The sequence below is a fragment of the Oxyura jamaicensis genome, chromosome 17 (genome assembly GCF_011077185.1).
Source record: "Oxyura jamaicensis isolate SHBP4307 breed ruddy duck chromosome 17, BPBGC_Ojam_1.0, whole genome shotgun sequence".
Taxonomy (NCBI): domain Eukaryota; kingdom Metazoa; phylum Chordata; class Aves; order Anseriformes; family Anatidae; genus Oxyura; species Oxyura jamaicensis.
This window is the reverse complement of record NC_048909.1, coordinates 6,926,207-6,948,484: the sequence shown is the minus strand read 5'-3', so window position 1 is coordinate 6,948,484 and position 22,278 is coordinate 6,926,207. Positions and strand designations below refer to the sequence as shown.

At 50.7% G+C, this 22,278-nt stretch overlaps 1 protein-coding gene and 1 long non-coding RNA gene across 10 annotated transcripts in view; both read left to right on the top strand.

Annotated features, from left to right (window-relative positions):
• Positions 1-2,271: 2,271 nt before the first annotated feature.
• On the top strand, positions 2,272-5,467 carry LOC118175593. Its single transcript, XR_004755031.1, has 3 exons — positions 2,272-3,862; positions 3,962-4,065; positions 5,155-5,467. It is a non-coding gene; the product is annotated as an uncharacterized LOC118175593 (long non-coding RNA).
• Positions 5,468-10,386: 4,919 nt separating this feature from the next.
• Positions 10,387-22,278, top strand: part of RAPGEF1 (Rap guanine nucleotide exchange factor 1) — an 83,352-nt gene continuing 71,460 nt past the window's right edge. For 8 of the 9 annotated variants that reach the window (XM_035341295.1, XM_035341300.1, XM_035341299.1 and 5 more), the window contains exon 1: positions 10,387-10,557. In XM_035341295.1, the coding sequence (XP_035197186.1) occupies positions 10,533-10,557 (25 nt within the window). In that variant the 5' untranslated portion in view covers positions 10,387-10,532. Of the gene's footprint in view, positions 10,558-12,117; positions 12,358-22,278 lie in introns of all 9 variants that reach the window. The other variant, XM_035341294.1, reaches the window with a different exon arrangement.

The following is a 22,278-nucleotide window of genomic DNA, read 5'->3' as shown; positions in this document are numbered from 1 at the left end:
TATAAGTAGTCTGCATTAGTATAGTATATAGTATACTTATACTATTTTAATTGATATTTATATTAATATATGAACATGTTCAGGGTATATATTGATAGATCCATGTATGTAAAGCCATTGGGTTCACCAACAGCCATCAGCCTAGAAGTCACCACCAGCCATTTTCTCCACGGGCAGCTTTCTGCCAGCCTCACAGAGCCTGCACATGGGGTTTGTGGGGTGCTTTGGACTCAGAGGTGACAGTGTCCGTCTGCCTGTGCCTGTCCCCTCCGTACCTTTGCTCTCCCTCCCCTGCAAGCCCTGGGCACAGCGTTGCTCTGGGACTAGCTGTCTCTGAAGCTGAACCAAGCATCCAGACCCCATTTTGCCCCCATTTCCTGACCCTGCCAGTGCTATAGCCACTGGGCAGAGTGGGGAAATCAGCTGCCACCAGGGTATCTTGCACCAGCACGCTGCTTTTGTGTTTTTATTGTTGTTTCCTCAGATGGAATTAAAATAAAGGCTACACGGAGCAATGTCAAACCTGCTGAAGGAATCCCAACTCTCTGGTGACTTCATTAGCTCCGGCGCCTGCAGTCAGCGGAGGCACGGGGCTTGATGAGTGCACCACGGGTTTTCTGCTCTCGCCCTCTCGCATGCACCAACCTCATTAGCGGGGAGCGCGGCACGCTCAGGAGCCCCATTTGGGCGCCGTCCCCATGCGTTTCATCGTCCTTCCTGACTCGCTGCCATGTCACCAGCAGAGCACGCAGAGCCCTGCTGTAATTGCGGGGATTTGGGACCCAGCATCCCCCACCCAGCACTGCAGAGGGGTCTCAGGGACCCCAAGACATCCCTGGCCCCAAGGAGATAGGACAGTGTTTGCATCACGCCTCTCACTGGCCTGAACTGGTGGTACTGGTTTAGAGCCACCTCTGCACAGAGAGATGTCTCAGTGAAGCCCCCCCAGCCTGGCGTTCCTGGGGTCCTCTCCTGCTTCCCGCCTGCCTCACGGGTGTGGGTTTGTTGCCACCCCGCCTCCCGCAGCCCTGCTTCACAGTCAGCATTCCCTATTTACATGGTGACCCCGCTGGTCTCCCATTCATTTTGATGCATTCAGGATCGTAAGAGGCTGTTATTTTATGATGGATTAACGATGCTGTATTTGCTTTTAGCCTGTTTTATGGTGCCCCAAGTGCCTCAGCTATAACTCTTCTGTTTACTTGTGTTATTATCCTAACAGGCTGTTCCTGGAGGTTTCTGTGAAGACACCCGCTGTCCCCCCCACGAGCCCCTCCGGAGAGGCTGGAGCAGGGATCCCACCCCAGGTGAGGCGCAGGCTGTGGTGGTTGGGGTCCAGCAGGGTGCCTTGTGCACTGCTGGATGCTCTGCAGGCCTGGGGGGCAAGCTGGGGATGTGTGTGGGGGGAAATTGTAGCTGCTTTTGTCTGGCATCCTTCTCAATGCGTCCTCCTGCCCGTGTGCAAGGAGCCAAGGGCTTAGGAGAGGAGCTGTGGAGCCGGCACCGCTGCAGGAGGTCACATCCATCCCCTCTGTCCTCGCTGCCAGGGTTCTTCTCCCACCTCCCCTGGGCACGCATACTGCTGGACACCCCTGCTCTGTCCAGACAAGGTAGGTGTGGTTTGGGTGGAAGGTGTAGGTGAGGTTTGGGTGGAAGGCCCAGCTTCATGGCTCTCCCACTCTCAGGGTGACCTTGGTGGCAGCCCTGGACCTGCTCCTCTGCCGCCTCCCCTCCGCGGGCAGCTCTGCTCCATCCTCGCACGGTCCCCAGGGGCTGGTATAGTTGCGGTGAAGAACCCGAGCACTAATAACTCCCATTAGCACCTTTGGCTGACGGACGGCGGCGCTGGGGGCCAGATTCAATTTCGGCTGCAAGCCCGACTGCTCATTTCCAGTTGCAAAGATCAACCAGGAGCTTCGGGGATTAGAGCGGTGGGTGGAGGGGGGAACGAGAAATGAAAGAGGAAGATAAACATAAAAGTCACACAAAACAAATAGCTGGCAGTAACTCCATTAAATCAGGCATTTTAAAAGGAAATATTAAAATATTAACTATGTAATTAAGTATTTATTAATTAAAAAGGAAGCCAGCCGCATTAAGCTGAGCACAGCCCTAATCATGCGCTAATTCTTGTTTAGCTCAGCTGCCCATTCAGCAGAGCTGGGACCCAGACCTCAGCCTGGCTCCCCGAGACCTTGGGACTGGGAAGCAGATTCCCACTGAAATTCTTGGTGGCAAGAGTGGTCAAGCCCAGGGCGGTTGGTGGATCCCCCATCCCTGGAGGTGTTTAAGCATGGTGTGGACGTGGCACTAAGGGACGTGGCTTAGTGATGGCACTTGGTGATCCTGCAGGTCTTTTCCAACCTGGATGATTCTATGATCCAAGAGTGCTGGGGCCGGTACCCTGCAGGTTTTGACACCCTGAACCTCAGGAGGTGAATCACGGACTGGGACTTCTCAGCAAATGGCCCCAGGGAGAGCTCAGCACCCAAGCAAATGTCCTAAGGGAGACCTCAGCACCCAGCCAGCTACCTCTCAGGTGGGTTGCACCTTCCTGGTGGTGGGAGCCTGTCCCAGCGCCGTTCCTGGCTGACATTTGGCAGAAACCCCTCTCCCTGCCGGGCGTTCCCAGTTGTCCCGCGGCCACCCTGTCCCCACCTGAAGACCCAGTGCCACCAGCCCCGGAGCTGTCACTCGTGCGGCGATGCCGGGGTCACATTGAGCCCTCCCGGCCCCGCAGCAGGCAGCGCGAGCTGTCTGCTGCCTCTGACAACTCATCCGTCACGGAGCAGGGCCAGCGGCTGCGAGATGCCGCGGAAGGGAGAGAATTAAAAGAGGGAGAGAGAAAGAGCAATCAATACATTATTTAACAGCGGGAATGCAAATGACAAAAAATTAATGAGGCCTCTCCCCCCCTCCGCCCCCTCCCCCAGCCCTCCTTTGCAGTGAGATTGCTGACAAATTCTCTGGAAAATATCAAAACAGCCGGAGGGTGTAACCTGCCAGAGTGATGCACCATTATCTATTATTGATGGAAACCTTGACAAGTTCCCTTTAAAAAAAGGAGAGAGAAAGGGAGGGAGAGAGGGGAAAAAAACGCATCTAATCTTTGTTTTAAAGCTACAGTTTCTCGTTTTCTCTCCCCCGAGGGCGGACGAGCTGCAGAAGTCCTCCCAGCACGGCTCTGCCCAGCGATGCTCCCAGCCTGCGGGCTGGAGCTGAGGGGGACGGGGTGCCAGAGGCAGGGTGGTTGTTGCTCCCTCCTCCCTCAGCCCCATAAAGAGTCTTTTAAGCCTCATTTAAAGATGCAAGAGGGCTGAGCTGATGGAGATGACACTTGGGATCGTGTTTGGGGAGAATTTGGGGCCCCTGGAGCAGGGGGAGCAGAGGATCAAAGCAAGCCCACAGGAGAGGTTGGCCATGAGACGGGCTGAATTCCTTCTAGGAAAAGAGACTAGAGGAAAAAATACCCAGCAAGTCCCCAAAGTGAGTCAGAACCACTGCTGAGTGGCAGAGAGGCAAGAGACCACAGGAGCCAGCTAGCAGCAGCTATCGAGCATGCTGGCGAGCGACACACTGCAGGGATTAATACTTTATAAATGTCACTGGCCTCCTGACAGGCTCCTGTATAATCCTTTTCTTCAGCCTCTTACAGCAAAACCCCCCAAACAACCCACGTCCCTCCTCCCACCTGTTCCACCATCCCCATGCCAGCATCCCTGAGCCGCCTCACCCTGAATTGGTGGCCTGGCTCCCTTTTTACTCGGGCTCCTCTTTCCAGAGCTCACCACCAGGAAGGCAGTGCCCTTCACCATGCCTCATTTTCTCAGGGCACACACAGAGACAGCCATGGGCACTCACAGTGAGGGCCAGAGCTGAAGGTCACAACACTGGTGCCAACCAATTTTATTCACTCTTGCTTTTTTTACGGGTCCTCAGGTGCCTTTCTCTCATCTCACAGCCAAGTCCCTCAAGGACGCCGAGGGATTTGTTCCAGGCAGGTGCTGAAATCCAGCCCCGAAATCCCCATCCTCTGGCTGGGAGCTTCAGGAATTTCCCCTGGAGGTTTGTTTCCCCACCTTTCCCCATCTTCAGCAGAGCCCACCCCAGGAACCCCAACAAAGGTACAAGCTCCTGGGCAGGACAGCCTGTACCCCACTCAGCAGGTGCCGGTGTTGCTCTGATTTACATCCCAGCCGTGTAGGTCTTCCTGAAGCCATACGGCTACGTGGCCACGAGTCCTGTGGCTCTGCCTGTTGGGGTTCCCTGCTCTCAGTTTGAAAGGTGTTGTCCTCTCACCACGTTGATGCCTCTTGTCTTGGTGCTCCAAGGGCATATCTGAGCTCCTCTCCACACCAGCTGTCTCTTTGTATGCCTCTGCCATGCCTTCCTTATCGTCACCTCCATCCCATCCCCTCTTAAACTAAATAGTCCTAAATCTTTTTAATCTCTTCTCATGGATTATTGATACTATTTGTTGCACTCCTTTGGATCTTTTCCACTCCTGCTGTAGCTTTGCTGAGGCAGGGTGATGAGAGCTGACTCCTGCTGAAGGTGAGGTTTACAGAGTCACGGCGGCATTTTCAGCTTTGCTGCCTCTCCCTCAATGCCAACTCCCCCTGGCTTTGGGGATGGGGCAGCTTCTGCTTGTTGTGTTGTGTCCCTGAACCTCTTGGCAGTGATCCCAAGCTCTTCCCTGAGAGCTTGCTGCTCACTTAGACCCCATCCGTGAGCAGCAGGAGCTCGGTTTTGTTCCCTGGGTGTTGGTGCTGGAGTTAAGTGATACCCACAGTCAAGGTGGGGCTGGGTTTTGGCTGGCGTGGGTGCTGAGGCAGCATCCCCTAGGCAGGGGGTGGCAGGCAGCACACAGGCACCAGCTCGGCCAGGAGGTGGCCAAATTCACACCCAGTTCATTTGGGGCCCTAGCAGATCGTGCCACCTGCCTGTTTGTTGTGCTTGGGGAGTGTCCCTGCTCTTTGTGCTCACCTGGGTGCTTTGTTCCTTAAATCAGTTAATTTTATTGTTACAGGGAGGTGACTGGTCTGTGACACCCTAATTTACCCCCGGGTCTCCTTTAGGGTGGGGTTTGGCTTGTTCTGCCTTTCCAGCCTGCTGGAGGGGCTCCTGAGAAGTTTTGTTTTCCTCCTGTCCCAGCTGCAAGGAGCTGAGTCTCGATGTCCACCCAAAGTGCTGCGCCTGGTCCCATCTCCCCATGCAGGCTGAAGCACTGAGGACCAGAAGAAGAAAAAGACGATAACAAAGACAGTAACACAACTGGAGAGACTTGTGCTGAGATGCTCCAGCTCCTGCAGCAGGGCTCCTTGGCACACCTTGGGCAAGGAAAGCAGCTCTTTGTGGAGCTGAGGGTCACCCCTGGGCCAGCTGCAGGGGACAGAAAGCAGCCAGAGCAGTGCTGCAAGTGCTGCGTCCAGCCAGAGCATTGTTTTTGCTTGTCCACCATCCGTCTGCTAAAGAAAGCTTTGTCGTTAAATGGGCTTAACAGAAAGTTTCTTTCTTTGCTTCTAACTTCAGGCAAAAAAAAAAAAAATAAGAAGAAGAAGAATCCAACATAAATTCTTAGCCAGAATCAGAGGTCAAGTTTCTAAAAAAAAATGAAAAAGAGGAGGGAAAATGACACTAAACAAACCCTTGGTGCTGGCTTGACGACAAAGAGAAGTGCTCTGGGCTGAGAAATAATGGTTTGAAGTTCGCATCATTATCAGGGCTACGTGCCCCACATTTGCAATGCTGTCTGAAATGTATGCAAGCTGGGATTTGTGGTGTCACTGCACCAGCGTGGGAGCTGGCCAGTCCCTGCTTTGGGGACAGGACAACCAAAATCAAGACTGGCGTGAGACTTCTCAGCTCGCCACCCTGTGCACTGCCATGAGGACCTCACACCACGACTCTCTGCATCTCCCCCGGTCCCTCTGCCCCATCCCTCAGGTCCGTGTGCCTGCTGTCGGTGCAGGAACCTCGCGGTGCTGCTGCCACCCGGGCAGGGGACACCTGGGCTTGGGAGCAAGGTCTCCCCACCTGGGGCTGGCAGAGAGAGGGAGTCAGAAGCTGGGCTGTCACCTCCGATTATGTTTTTCTCCGGGTGACCTCTGCTTCCATAACACAATTTTTATTATTTGACTTTGGAATATTGATTTTGATTTCCTTTTTTGATTCGTTTTGGTTTCACTCTTTCCTGCAGGGAGTGACTTGGGTCACCTTGAGCTTCTGTAACGGGAGGTAGGTGGGGTCACTTGTCCGAGGGAAGCAGCCTGGCAGAAAAAATATGATTTAGAGAGTTTTTGTGTATGGAGTAGTCACGGGGCCTAGGGCTGTGTTTGTGTCTGAGGCCCTGAATCTAACCCCTCCGTGTGCTCCCTGGAGAGCTGCCAAGCCCCCTGAGTCCCCCAGACCACCCAGCCACATGTCTCCCCCTCCAGGAGCTCCTTCATGAGGTGGACACGAACCACACTGTGATGGAGCAGAGCTGGACGTGGAGTGCCCCATCTCCATGCGCAGCAGCACCAGCGTTGTCATTTGAACCCATCGCTTCTCCAAACCAGCTCCTGGTTGAAAGGGTTTGCCATGGAGTTGCGTCCAGCTTCCTTGTGACCCATCTCCAGCAGTGCCCCAGAACGATGCTTCAGAAGGAAAAACTCAGTCCTGCCAGGCAGAGCCTAAGGACCCCCAGACCCGATGACTGCAAGACAGTGCTGCCACCCCAACCCTTTGGGAACAGCAGCAGTTGGTGGTCGGAGAAAATTCTGCACTCGTCCCCAGGCAGGGACGAGCCCACTCCCCGGCCCCTGCTTTGTGCTCGCGGGGGCTGCGCTGCCCATCCGCCGGCATCTGCCGCCCTCTAGAGCCCGCACCCAAACGGCCGGGTTTTTTTTTTTTCTAAAAAAGTCCGGCAGGAAAAGCAAATCCTGTCAGAGATGGGACAGGATGGGGCACATCTGCCTGGGCCAGGGAAAGGTCCGAGCGGCTGCAGGTGCAGGATGAGACCCGCATGTTCCCAGCTGGGGAACCCACTCCTCGCCCAGCCCTGGCCACCAGCTTTCCACGCAGCAGCTCGTGGCTCGCTCCGGTGCATCAGGCTCCGGGGTCGTCCTGCAGCCAGGACCACCAGCCAGGTAGTAGCCATTGCACCAAAACACCTGCAGAATGCTGAGGGTGAAACTGGGGATGCACTCTAAATCAAGGTCTTTTTGCTTGTGTCAAGTTTGATGCAGCCCACATCACACGTGCGCCTTTCCAGGGGGGTGATACAGATGCTCTGTCCTTGCTCTGTCCTTGCCTGCTTCTTGGACTTGGCTCCTGGATCTGTCTCCTTCTGCATTGCTTCTCCGAGCCTCTTACCCACCTCATCCGCCTCTCCTTTCCTGAGCAATTCCTCTCCTCCACATCTCCCCACACTTTATTCTCCCACCACAGACCTCAGAGGAGTTAACAGCCACTGAGAATCTTGTCCTTGTGCTTTAGTTTGCTTCCTCTAAAATGTCTTCACCTCTTTCCAGTAGCAATGCTGCCCACCCCGAGGAATGCATTTGCATGGCAGGAGCAATATCAGGTCACTGTTGCGTATCTGTCACTTGGGGTTCATCATGTATCTTGAATAGGGCCTTTAGGGAGCTGCTCATGTCTCACCCAAATTATTATCGAGGCCAGCACTAGTCCAGAAGCCATCGTGCAAGACGGCTGTTGGCTGAACTGCATTTCCCTGCACCATCCCAGTTATTCCCTGCTACTGAAGCCCCCTTAGCAGGGTTTGGGGGTGACCAGCTGCTATCTCCTGGCATTTCTGCACGGGCAGACCCCGCATCGCCCCAACCCTACCCCCACAAGTGGAGAGGAGCAGACCCAGGTGAGGGATCTGGGGTGGGAGAAAGCAGCTCGGGAGAAGGGAATGGCACTAGAGGGCAGGAGTGCTCTTCTCTAATTGCAGCAATGGTGTTGGCACTTCTTGCTCTAATCCTGCAGCTCCGTGGGTCAGCTGTAAAGTTCAGGGCCTCGAGTGACCCTGTGCGGTGCAGTCTGCCTGCGGGCCGGGGCAGAAGCAGAATGGCTGGGAGAGGTTTGGGCTCCGAGGCCAACTGCCACCCGAGTGCTGCTGGCACTTCTGCTGCTGGGTAGTTTCTCTCAGCAAAGAAACATCGCAGGAAGGAGACAGGTTGCTGGTCCCCCCTGCGTGCCTCCTGCTGCTGGGTGAGCATCAGTACTGGTACCAAGGCCTGGCACCTTCTTCTCTTTTGCCTGACGTAGCATTGGCACCTGAAAAATTGGTTCTTTGCAGGACACTTCAGTGTTGCTTTCTCTTAAAGGCAACCAGATACCATCATCCCCTTCCCTCTCTCCCGAGCCTTCAGGAGGAAACATCCCCGCAGGAGCTCGCACCGCTCCGTACCGCTGTGAAAAGTCTCACCTCCCCTCCCAGCTCTCCGCCCGCCTCCCCGGCCCAGCTCATTCACATCCCCGCAATCAGATCCAGGGTGTTTTTTTCCCCCCAGCCTGCTCAGTGGGATATTTAGAAGCATTGGGTTCTCCCAGCGTTGCAAGTTGCATCTTAATGCAGAAGACAAGGGAAGCTTCAGCTTCCCCCACCGCAATACAACACAGGAGGAGCGGGGCTTTTTATATCAACGGCTATGAAAAGCCCTTCCAATTCAGTAGCTGTTCTGTTTGTATCACACATTATCGCACACGCTCGCCTTCTTCCTTGCACAAGTCTGACAACAGAGCGTGTAAGAATAGCAGCTTCTTACTTCATCTGGCTGCTTCCTGTGTGTGCTCGCGCTCGGGTCTGCTCACATTAGCATCACCCGCCACGGCTCCTACTTACTCTCACTGGCACGAGTGAGTCAAAACAGCTCAGCACGGCCACGCCAGCCACCTCTTACACCCGTGTAAGTGAGAGAAGAATCTGTCCTCAATCTTTTTTTCTTCAAGTTTTTTAAACAACGCAGTCAGGAACTCTCCGCTTGGGAAAGGAGTTTTGTTGGAGCAGGCACAATTCTCAAAAAAGTTAATGCGTGAAGTATGTGCGCTCTCCTTCCCAGAGGTGTTCTCCTACAGCCTGTGCCAGCCCCACGTGTGTGAGGTGTTTAAAAAAAGCTGATGAAGTCACTTCAAACATCATGTGTAAAGCTTACGAAAATACCAGCCTCGTGAATGATTATTTTGATAGAGGGGGAAGTAAACAGCCTCTGCTGCCTCAACAAGCGCCGGAGATTTATTGGCCTGCAGCACAGCACACCACCTGCAAGTCAAGGTACTGCTGTGATGTTTATCCCTAATTAAGTCATAGAAACGAGTTCATTTTCAAATAGGACCATAATCCTTTTATTGTGGCCTAGGGCCATTGCCACCAACTGCTGTCGTTTTCCACTAGGCAGAACCCACTTCTCTCCCGCACCTCCCCACGCTCGTGTCCTGCCACCAAGAGCTGTCAGTGCTTCCTGAGCACAAATTGCAGCCAGTGTGGATGTGAGGACAGCAAACATGGAGCTATGGGGTTTAGAGCAGCCGAGAGCTGGAGCGTGTTGTTGTCTGCAGCCTCTGTGGGGCTGCTGGTGGTGGTGGCGGGCGAACCTGGGTTTGTTTGCAGTGAAGCTGCCACGTGTAGAAATTGAGGTGTTCATGTGATGCCACAAGGATGCTGAACACTGGTGTCCAACTAGTTAAAAACTAGGGTGAGGTTTGTGCAAATCCCACCCTTGTTCCCTGTTCATTAACTTTGCTGCCAACACCTCTAGAAGCAAGATTCTGCCCCAAAAGTAAATTTGTGAAAAAGGCAGAGCCTTTCAGTGGGTAGGCGCACTGAGCTTTTGAAGGAGGACTTTAGGATTCTTGGTTGATGCTTAGGGACATGGTTTAGTGGGTGACATTGGTAGTAGAGTGATGGTTGGATTAGAGATCTGGGAGGTCTTTTCCAACCTTAACGATTCTGTGATTATGATTCCATGATTCTGCTCAGGTTTAAGCTCCCTGAGAGAGGCCCAGGACCCCGAGGCTCATCTCCAAGCACCAGCAGCCGGGAACTCCCCGTGGTGCCCCCACAGCAGGCCTCAGAGCCCCGCACCTCCCCCGGCCACACCGCCTCCCTCCAGAACATCCCCCAGGTCCTCCCCGAGCCCACCTCCCCCAGCCACCGGCACCCAGAGGCTCCCACCCCCGGCAGCCCGGCCCCTGAGGGGCCTCCCCGAGGCGCCGCCCGCCAGGCCCGGCCCGGCCCCGCCCGGTGCCGCCGCTTCCCCGGCGGTGCCGGCAGGCGGAGCTGCGGCCCGGCCCGGCCCGGCTCGGCCCCGGCGCGTGTGTGTGCGTGTGCGGCGGGAGCCCCCGGGCCGCCTCTTCCCCTCAGCGGCCCGGCGGAGCTGGGCTAACGGGGGGGCGGGCGGGCGGGCCGCGCTGCCCCGCTCCGCCGCCGAGCCCGCCGCAGCGCCTCTCTCCCGGATCGCAGCCGGCAGCAAGCGGGAGGAGGCGGCGGCGGTCGGCGGCTCCTGCACGGCCGGGCCTGAGCGCCGGAGCCCGGCTGCGACATGTCCGGCAAGCTGGAGAAAGCAGGTGAGGCGGCCGGGGAGGCCCCCGGGGGGGAGCCCGGCGGGGAGGCGGCTCTCGCCGGCCTCCCCTCACGCCGCGGCCCGGAGGAGCCGTTCGCTCAGGGCCTGGCGGGGCCCGGCTCGGCCCGGCGGGGGGGAGGCGGGCAGGGCCCGGCACCCTGCGGCTCCCCGGGCCGCCCGGAGGCTCCTGTCACGGCGGCCGGGGCCGGGGGAGCGGCGGAGATGCTCTGCCCCACTGCCGCCCTCAGCCCCCGCCGCGCTGCCTGGCTCGCACGCTGGTTTTGTCAGGCTTTTTGTTTTCTGGTCCGTTTTGTGTGCTTTTTGTTTCCCTTTTCCTTTGTATTTCTGTCCTCTTTTTTTATTTTTTTTTCCCCTTTCTTCCCATTACCGTCCTTTCAATGTAGCAAAGCATCAGCATAGCCGGGGCGCTGCAACGCTTTGGGGCCTACCCGCGATGATTAATTGCAACTTCTCCAACTTTCCTCTTCTGGTGTTTGTGCAAGATCAGAAAAGATGAGGCCGTGGGCAGATGGCAGAGGGAACTTGCTCATTTTTTCCTCTTTTCTTGCGAGGCTCTCCCCTCAGCCTGGGGCGCTTGCCTTACAGCCAGGGCCGGGGGAGGCAGCTGGGCTCTCTCCTGCTCTCCCAGGGAACGCTCGAGCACGATGGTGTTGTCTCGGTGCGCTTCTGGAGTCGTGTCTGGTTCTCAGTTGTCACTTTGGGTGGTTGAACGCCCCTGTTTTTTCCATGTAGTGGGAGCAGTACGCTTAAAGATTCAGTTAGCGTTTCACAAATCAAGCGCTGAAGTTACTTAGTTTAATTATGTTGCATTTAGTTAGCAGAGAAAAAAAAATCAATGCTGTTTTGTATTTTTTTTATTGTAAGGAACAGCTAGACACTTTCCTACTGGGGACCGTGCGGTAGCAGCGTGAGTTAGGATGTGTGAAGTACAGCATTCAGGCTTCCCAGTTCAGCAGCCGCTGATTTAGGAAGCTTCCTATTTCAAAGGAGTAGAGTTGGTAGCAGCCCTTCTCTGGTTTTGATCATTCGATCCCGGTTTGTTCTGGCTTCTGTGCTGCGCTGTACAAGAATATGTTCTCTTGTGCTACGGTTCTGGAGCAGCCTCAAGGGATGAGCAGACTGGCTGCCTGGCAGCCGGCTTTGAAGCGCAGCACATAGGCACGTTTCCAGCTCTCAGCACTAAGTCACTGTCTAACAAGTGTGCATCGCATCACGGGACAAATGTTATTCCAGAAATATCGCAGGTTAATCCGATGCACCAGCCCTGACATAGTATCGCAATGTAATGCTTTGCTTTGGGGATTCTGGCTCTCTCTTTCCAATGCTTACTGGTATATCGCTGCCGCTTTTTCTCCTGGAAGCAGGTAACTGCTTAAGGAAGGGGTTAGCGGCATTTATAGACCTGGGGCCAGCTCTAAAACTATTGCCACCTGTTAACGTTAGAGGTGAATTTGGCTTGGGGTTTTAGTAAATGCTGATAGCGCTATAGACAGTAATTGCAGATGTATGAATAAGTGATCACATTTTGTTTATTCGCGTGCAGTAAATAACCCTGTGAGAATAGTACATATAACTCCACACCAGCGAAGCAGCGTGAAGAGTTCAAACACGGGAAGATGACTCTGTAGACACACACAAATGCAGTGCGGTTCCATAAACAATAGAACAGAAAGGCCAAAAATACCATACAAAAATCATACGCTGCGCAACCTAGAGACCCGACCTTGCAACACACTGAACTCCCATTGAAGAACTCAAGACATCATGCAGGATCCGTCCCCAGGTCAGTGCTGTAAATGTACAGTTTGAAGATGCAATGGGTGAAGGCTTGATGCGGAGGCGTTCTTTCTAGTGGGTGTGTATCGTGGTGATGATTTGCTGAATAAGAGAAACTGTAAATTTGGGAAACTGTCCTCTTACAGCTGCTTGTATTGTAATTTCTTTAAGAAGGGTATTATTAAAAAAAAAATCCAGTCCAAACATAAACTGGAGGAGAAGAGACGGGGAAGGGGAGGGAAGGAGGGCTGGAAGCCAGCTGTTTCTGTGCAGGATGTTCTTGATCACTGTTTCTGAGTGTTTGAACTTGTGATTGACACAAAGTTCAGATAATAACAGTCACCGAATAAACAGAGCCTGTAATACTGCAGTAATACTGGAATAATATTTGTTGAAATGTATACAGTAGCAGAACAAAGGATACAGAGTCATGAAACAAATGCTGCGAGGTCTAAGGTCTGCCTTTTTGTGTACGTTTGTATTTGTTTTTTCCTTATGGGAACGGAAACGCATGCAAGACCCATTATGTTGTAAATAAAATAGACTGTTGCCTGATAACGAGTTATCGTGAATAGCTTCAGAATTGTCTGGGGCTTTGGTTTGACTCTGCATGAAGGAGAAAATGTTCATCTAGTCAGGCTGTGGGTTTGAAAAGCATGTTTTAAGGGTGAGATCCCTAGAGATCTTACATGTATCTCTACTCCCTGGCTCTTTAAACAAAACACGTTGTCAACACTTCATAATAGAAAAAAATAAAGAAATGATAATAGATAATAGCTACCATCCTGTCCACCAAGGATGGGAGGACGAGGCTCCCTCTGGAGCCTCTTGGTACTGCTATTTAATCACCGAAGGGCTACTGTGGAGTGATTCATAGCGCTGCTTTGGAGCGAAGGGGAGCCATCTGGTAATGTTGAGCAGGACGGTGCATTTCGGTTTTACTTCTTGTAGAATCCCCGCTTCTTTAGGCTCCAGCCAGGAAGGCCCCCAGATGTTTTCTGAAAGCAGATCCCCCTTTGACTTGAGGAGCAAGAACAGCATCCAGCCTTGGCTTTTCTTTACTCCAGAAGCGATACGTTTGTACTTCTTGTCTTTACTTACAGGAGATACTCGTTCTCACCCTGCTTAGTTATATAGTTTTGATATAAAATCCAAAGCAGGGATGCCAAGAAAGCAGAGAAGGCTGCAGATTCTGCTTGGTTTTCCTGTTACCATGGCAATGCATGAATTCCTGTATTTATTTACCTGATGGATTACACGCTCCAGGGAGTTGAACTATTCTGCATCATTCAAGGAGAATAAGATAGCAGTAAGACACCGTCAGGTCTAAAAATACAAGCTTTCCAGTGAGGAAGGTCCATTCAACAGTGCCCTTTATTAAAGTCAAGGAACATATGGATGCTGTACTTTGAAGGTTTATTCTACTTGAAGTTTTCAGTCTTAATCTTGTACTTTCTTGCAGGGTTTTCATACCCCTTGTAAGCTTGCCTTTTCAATAGCTGTCTGCTAAAGGTTGTTTGAGACCACTGCTTCAAGCACTGAGCTGCGTGGAGTGCAGTCAGTTATCTCTGTTCAGCTCAGGACTCAACTGGAGGTATTTATTCCCCGCAGACTGAAAATGCTGTTGTCTTCACCTTTTTCTGATAAGCATTTGCCTGATAAGCAAATTCATCTCTGAAGTTTCCTCCTCCGGTATTGGTGATATAAACGTTGAGTGGTAATCCTAGGAGAGAGAACTCTGTTCTTAAAGCACATGGCAAAATAGAACAATTCCGGGGGCCAGATCATTCCTGTGTTGAGAGGAACTTTACTGTTTGTCCAGAGTCCTCCGTGCTGATTTACATCATTCTGAGCTGTGCGTCTGTTCGTGTTTCTGAATTGAGGTGAAGTTTGCTGGGTTCTTATTTCTGGAAAAGGTATACTTGAACTGTAGTCATCTCTTGGATCATTCTGTTAGCCTGGAAACGACCCTGCTTTTTTATTTTTCATTTTTTTATGCCTATGCAGTTTTCTGCAGTCTCTCTTTTTCCAAGTTAAGTGCAGGCGAGTTAGCAGGCACGGCTCTCTTGGTTCAGTTGTGCCCGTACCTCTACCCCATGTGCTCGATTTAAGTGAATGCTTTCACATCAGTCACTTAGAAGTGCTGCAGTTGACCAATATAAGTGGTTTTTCTACTGAGGGTTTGTAAACCAAGTAATAATTTTCTGTGAAATGTTTTGGACGCTTTTATCATCTTCTGCATTTCCTACTGCGGGCCCCTCAGAAAGTGGCATCACAGCTGAATTTTGCTGTAATTTGTTTCAAGAGCATCGACAATCCTGTGTAGTTTTGTGTAGAGGCAAATGCAAGATGATCGTTACTTAGTGCTTCCAAGGAAATGGCACAAAGGGTGTAATTTTACATTTTTATAAGTCATCACAGGCTTGACAGGTGTTGTGTTGCACAGCTTCAGCAGTGGTGTGGTCAGAAATGTCGCCTGCAGGACGGCTGGCGCAAGACCGAGATGGTCGCAGCGGTTCTAAGAAGGAAGTGGACAACGAGTGTGGAAAAAAGACAGCTGAAGGCTCCTGGAATGCTAAGCAGCTGGGTTGTGCCTTAGTCAATGAAAAAGCAGAAACTGGAAACAATTGCTAAATTTATTTTCAGTGCAAGCAATCGTTCTCCTTGAACCGCAATGACTAAATATATCTGTTGGTGTGATTTTCTGTGGTGGTAACTCTTACTGGCTCTTGCTAACCTCCTGGCACGCAGAGGGATGAGGGGAAGGTTGCTGCAGCCAGAACGTCACACAAATGTCCCTCACCTAGGTCCTTATTTCACTTGCCAAGAGTATTTTGTTTTAGTCAGGGACCTGTAATCTGTCAGCAGGGCTTCAGTTGTTCCTCTGTATAGCACAAGTGGGAGAAACCTGGTATTTCTTCCTTTGGGAGATTCTGCTTTGGTGTGGCATCTGTCTTCTTTATTAACATCAGTAAATTAGAGGATTCAGCCATTTGATAGCAGTGTGGAAGAAGTGTTGAATTCACCCAGCTATTGCAGGAATATTTGCTTTGTTTGTTGCCTTTGTCTAAGTAACTGAAGCTTGGATTCCACTTTGTACAGTTGAGAGATGCTGGAGAAGATAAGAGATTGTCAGGATGGTAATAGAGAACAGCGTGTCATTCTCAGAGCTTTAATAGAGATGAGATGAAAAGGGGGAGCTGGTTGCAGGAAACCTCGGTTTATTCACCTTTGCAAGTTGTAATTTGCAGCCCTAGAACTCTATGCTGCTATAAAAGGAGAATAGAGAAGGAAAAGAGGACATCGCAAGTGGAGCTGCTGATGGAATGGTAGGAAAGACCCCCAAAAAAAGAAGTGAGAGGAAGCCCAATCCACAAATGCTGGAAGAGGAGGGGATGGTGGGCTAAGCAGAGCAGATAGGGAAAGTCAGGGGGATAACAGGAAGGGAAAGCTGGCAAGGAGGAGGCAACTGGCAGCTTTCATGGCACCTTGTTCCAAGGCAAAGAGACAGAAGACGAATTTCAGCCATCCGGAAAAGCTGCAGGAACCCTGCAGGTTGGGGCGTGCTGCTGAAGGAATGTTCTGCATTTCTGCTATTCACGTTCCTGCAGCATGACAAGTTTACTGCTACGGTACCTGACCCGGAGCACCCATTCTTAAAAATACATTGCGGATCTCTTCTGGTGGCACCGATGCTCACAGAGGAAACAATTTCATCTGTGTGAGAAAGAGACCACATCCCCACATACGTGGGGATGCTTATGTGCAGCATCCCAAGGAAGTTGCTGGGTAAGGTTGTTGGTCCGCTTTTGTTTGTGTTGCATGTTTCACGGAAAGCTCTTCAGCTTTGAAACACTCCCTTGAGGTTATTTGCTGTTACGGCTGGTACTATAGCTCATCTTTGGAGTTATTGAGGTAACGTTCTCATGCTGAGAGCAAGGAAGGAGTGGGCAAACACAGAAGCATAAGATGGTCCGTATCAGAGCGTTCACGGAGTGTTGGGGGAGTTACAATATTGACTGGTTCCCCCTCATACCACAAAGGACTGATGAGATTTTCCTTCTTAGGCTTCTGGGAAGAAAGGAAAAAAATCAGTAGAGGTTTAAAGTCAAGGAAGAGTTGCTGACAGCTAGTAAATGTTGGAGTAAAAGGGTTCTGCAACTTGGTTGGTTGATTAAGCCTTGACAGGATTTTACCAATAGACCAAATAGGTAGTTCTAGAGCTGTTAAATCATAGCTTGCAGGTAGGCTATAGTAACGGGTGGCAAACCAACGTGTTTGCAGCATACGGCATGCATCGTTCTATTCCCTACCTTGTGATATTTTTTTGTGTGGTTCTCAGTCTACCAGCTTGTCCTGTCCTTACTGCCCAAGAGGAGGTAAAATAGCCGTAGGAATTAATTCCATATTTAGAAAGTTTCCTTTACGAACCAAATGTCACGTAATAAAGGGCACCCGGGGCAATCAATATTTTCGTTCTGGTTGCATAGTACGAGATAGCTGTGTTCAGTGAGGCCGTCTGATGGTGGGCTTCAGAAAGCAGGACAATGTTTAAAACCCAGCTTTCACTGGGGGATACGTTATCTTTTGGATTCTGTTTTTTCTAATTAAAAGATACTTTAAATTATAAACATATGAGGATAGGAAGTCTGAGGAATTAGGAAGGTCTACCACCAGGTTTGGTTAGAGCTCAGCTATGAATTTAAAGGGACTTAACAGAAAATATAGAGCATTGGAGCAGGAGGTGCCTTGTCTAGATAAATGTCCTCGGAAAGAGCACACGGAATTGTACGTTAAGTCTGATGCCAGCTTTTTGCTGGAGCATGCCTGCAGCGGTGATGGTTTGAGTTCACTCTTACCGCTGGGGACTGCTCCTCCAAGGCTCCTACAGGGGAGAAGCTTGCTGCACCCAAAAAGCATCGTGGTTCTGAAAGTCCTATGACACTGAAACCTTTTCTTCAAGCTTTGTGAGCGATACCTTAGAGAACATAACCGGCAGAACTGAGGTGGGGTGTCTCTGCTTTGGGCTTAATTTCTGTGTGCTCTGCGGTTAGCTGTTTGCTCTTCACCGCTCAGACCAGCGGCACTTCGGTCTCCTGCTCTGTCAGTTTGGTCTGTTGTAGTTTACAGGAGAGGCCCTTTGAAAGGCTGGGGAACCACCCTGTGCAGATGTCTTTAAGGAATTCATGAAATGCTATTTAGAGTACGTTGTTTGCAGTGTGGTGGCTCTCTTGAATATGGCCGGTGTTGTGATTCTCAGTTGGACAGTGTCTTCTTCTACAGCCTGGATGGTGCAGTTTGCTGTTTGATGATTTAACTAAGGCTGTGATTTTATGCTGTGTTGCACAGGCATTCTGTCAAGCTAAACACGTCTCAGTTTATCTTGCGTTTTAAATTCACAAGCACGAGAAAGATCTGACTATCCTCAAAAAATGAGGAAATTGTGCGGTGAGTTACTCTGTTTAACCTCTGCAGAGTTAATTGATGCAGCCCTTGTGTATAAGCAAGGTCTGAGAATGATGAGGCATAGATTCTTCACTGCGTAGAAACTTCTCCATGTTTCCTGACTTGTACCAGCACACTTGTGTCAGTTAATAAGCTTTTGCTTCTAAATGTATGAAAGTCAGATAAATTCATAAAAGAGAGATCTGTGGTGATTCAAGAATATCCTTGCTCAGAATTACTCAGGTTTGCAAAGCTGAATTAAAGTTGCACCTATGCTGAAATGCATACTGCTTTGCTTAGATGAAATGTAAAACATTTTTAAAAAATCACGGTTTTTAATGATCTATTTTGTATATATTTTTTATTCCCATCGCTCCTAGTCCCTCAAGGATTCCAGCAATTGTCAAAACGATTTAATGTTGATTACATTGTTTTGCCACAGGCTATACGAAGAGCCCACGAGACTGTGAGTAGCGCAGACCGTAACGCTGAACATTCCCAGCTCATTTCGGGGGGGAAGAGTGCCATCCTCGGGCAGGTTTCTGTCCCCTTGGACGTTTTTCTGCACCTTCCTTGGTACTACAGTTACACAAAGCGAGACGCTTTGCCTTAGCGAACCACGTTGCCAAACCTCGTCCCCAAAGACAAGAAGCCCCCTTGCCCCCAGAAAGTCCTGTCCTGTGCAAACCGCTGCTGAGAGCTAAGAGCAAACCTGTGCACCACAAGGGGAGGCTTGCAGGAGCTCCCTTAGTCTTCACCCTGCTGCTGGTGGCGGATCTGTGAGCTAGCAGCGTTTTTATCTAATTTGCTGCTGCTTCCTGAAGGTGAAACAGATGCTAGAGCTTTAAAGTTACATTTCTTTGCTTTCCCTTGTGCTGCTCAGCCTAGGGAGGCGTGGAGTATCACGTTCCTTCAGCTGAGATGATTTGGCATCAGGCTGAAAGGTAAAAACGCTGATAAAAATGGTTTCCTTTGCTGCTAGAACAAAGACTGCTCGAATTGTGAAGTGGTTGGCCTAGACTGGGGAATGCCAAGGAAAAGCAAAATCTTTTGGAACAAAGGAAACGTGTGTCTCTTCTGGGGATGGGTCAGAGGAGGCGATCAAGGACACTGGGTTGCTGTTCAAAGCTGAATATTGCAGTAAAAATGGCAGGGCAAGAAAAGAGAGACGTAGAGTCTTGTGACCGTCTGTGTATTTCCATATAGACTTTAAACAAAGATGGTTTTGCTCCTGTCTGTCTCAGGTGAAAGCGTTTATACAAATTCTTTAGATATGCGTTGGCAGATCTTACTCTTAGGTTTTCTCCTGAATTACAGCCTTGTTCAGTAGACCTCAAATCTTAGGTGTACATTTCACTGCAATACGGCGAGGGCTCCTTGGAGACATCAGGCAGACCGCAAGTGATAGACGTGAAACTTTCCCTGAGCTTTCTCTTGGCTGGCAGCCTGGGAAGTGCCAAGGTGGAAAGGATCAAAACCATCTCCCTGACCAGGCGCTGGCGCAACGTGCGTCATTGCCTGGGGCCGTCTGGGTTGTGGCTTTTCCCCGTGCGCAGCCACGTAGAGAAAAAAACACAGACCTGGCAGTTGCCCATGTTGGCTGTGTCCAGAGTTCCCACCTGACTGGGTGTTTTACGCCTCGTGTTGTGGCTGAAGGCAACGTGATACGGGAGGAGAAGCCGAGGGAGCATCCGAGGGATTATTCCTGGCAGCGGGGCAGGTGGGTTTGTCCGCATATCCCGCGCGGCGCTGGCAGCAAGGTGTGTGAGCGTGTTAGCAACAACCGCAGCTGCGCCTGAAGGGTGTTGATCGCTTATGTCATTGTTTTGGTACTTCTCGAGGTCTGTGCGTGCTCACGGCTGCTGTAAATAATAACGTGTAAGATTGCAGCCATGGGTCACTTGGTCTGCTGGCAATAGCCAAAAATTTCCCACATCAAGCGAAAGCGTAACTGATCCCGAAATCGCTCTCAGCGCGTGTGTTGTGTGATCATGGCTGTTGACTGAGGTCCCAATCTGAATCTGGTATCCAAAGTTGATGACTTATGCAAAACAGCGTTCGCTGCGAGGTTACCGCTGTTGTGGCTTGCCCTGTGGGGAGAGCTAACAGGCTGTGGGTTTTGTATTATTATTTTCGTTTGTTTTTATCTTTTAACTCTTCTCAGATGAGGTGCTTCGCATCTACAAGCTTTGGCAACCCGGTGTAATGTTTCAAGTGCTATCACAATGGGGAAACAAAATCCTACTCGAAATGTCACGGCTCAGCAGCGCCCGTTTGCTGAAGTTGTTACTGGGTGTTACGCCCAGAGCAGCAACGCCGTTCTGTGGTGCTGCTGCACGCTGAGGTCTTGGGCTTTGGGATGATAACAAAGCGCAAAAACTGGCTCCTCCTTCTGTCCTCCCGTGCCCTTGAAGGAGTCCTTTGGTTAAATTCCTTAATATTTTTGCAGCTGTGGTTGTGGTTTATTAACTGATGCTGTCTTGAAGAAGAGCCTGTGTCTGCAGCAGAGTTTTCATTACTCATCTGTCAATACTTGCGGAGTGAAACAAATGGGTCTAGGTAGAGAGGCTTCTGCTCTTCTGGGTAAATGCTCCGGTTTATTTTTCTCCCTCCCTGCTCTTTTACAGAAGGAGACCATTCAGACAGTTCTTGGTGCAGTGCGTGGTAGTGCTGTATTGGGTAGGAAGGTCTGGCCTGCTTTGTCTGTCGGGATTATTTTAAGCTATGATGTTTAGATTTTAGTAAATGAACCAGAAGGAATTGAAAACATCTCTCTTTCCCCAAATCCTCTAACTCATACAGCTGTAAACGCCCTTTATCCTGAATCAGACCAGCTGAAGAATTGCCAATTTCTCTTTTGCAATGGGCAAAATGTGATTTCAGGCCCGTGGTCGACATCGTGCTTGTCGGGAGAAGTCCAGTTGAGATCGTTATTTATTTTTCTTACATATTCCATAAAACTGAAAATGAAATAAACCGCAGTGATTGCTTTGCCGTGTCTACTGAAGCAAACTGCAGGTTTTGGCAGTAATTGTCTCGGCTTCTGGGCGAAACGTAGGAGGCAATTTATCTGCCGGGGTTTTTCTTTTTCTGCATGCTGATTGGAAACGAAGGGCGTCTTACTTCGAAGCCCCTGCAGAAGAGGGAAACCTCTGAGAGACAGAAACGCTGATGGTTTTCGTGTTGGTACGTAGTGTGGGAGAGCACAGGGCGCTAATGTTTTCTGGAGCAAACACGCGGTCGCTGCGCAGCTCCTTTGCTGCGTGAGGCAGGGCTGCAGCAGGAGGACGAGGTGTAAGCAGGGAGCGGGACTCGCGGATCCGAGGGCACCGACTCACTTTCCACGTGCTGCTCTCGAGTCTCACACTTGACTGTGACAAACGTTTAACGGAAGAGCAGCCAGGCTAGTGAGCAGGCGCACGTCGGAGCCCGAAGTTAGCGCTGATCACCTTCTGTGCGTGTGCATTTTGGGGGAAAGTTCTGGAGTCCTTGTCCCCGTTCCCCATTGGGCCACCTGGTTTTGCTTTGTTTTTATCCAACTTCGCAAAACACAGAGAGGAAAAAGCAGGCACAGTGGTTCCCTGTGGAAGAAGACAGACAGAGCTGAGGCCCAGCCTGGTTAAGGAAGCTGGTAACTTGAAGCCTTGCAGTGTGCCTTTGTACCTTGACCGCTTGAGGTGTTTGCAGGTAAATCGGTGCCAATTTCCGTAGTGCAGAGCTGTCTTCTGCGGCGGAGTTGCAATCAGAAGTGTTTGAAAGCCTCTCCTGTGTGAGGCTGCTCTGCGTTACCCCAGCCTGCAGCGGAGGGAACCAAAATCTCTGCCAGCCTGAGCTTTTGATTAACTGCAAGCGTGAGGACCTTGTTTGGAGATAAAAGCTGGTCAGTGGGTATTTCCATGGGCTTCCCCCCCAGTGAGCAATGCCAGCTTGAAGTGGATGTGTTGCACATTGTTTTGAATCAGAGAGATAAGGACTTGGACTCGATGATCCTTGTGGGTCCTTTCCAACTCGGGATATTCTGTGACTGTGAATTTTGAAATCCCATTCTTTCAGTAGCCTTAATCTGCTGACCTTATGTGAAACAGTAGAAAATAGTTCATTTGAGGGAGAAAGGAAGGAAAGATCTGCACGGCACAGTGGTAAGCGTGTTGGTCTTTGCCTGATTTGAAGGGTTTTTTGCTCTGCAAGGACAAAGATAGCTTCCAAAATGTGGTGGAGAGCCATTGTAAACTCCCCAAGTGAGAAGAGTTAGTGTCTAATACAACTTCTTAAACTATTTTCGGATTGCTTATGCATCCTCACACATCTTTAATCTGTGCACAGGTGTCAGTGTGTGCATTTGGCCAGCTTTGACTGTGAAGTTTGAAAAAAAAAAAAAAAAGAATGAAATTGAGAAAAAAGGCAAGCTATGGAGTATGTGAGCAAACAACGTATATAAATTCCAGCTGTAGCTGTGCAGCCTATCAAATTCCAGCAGTGGGAC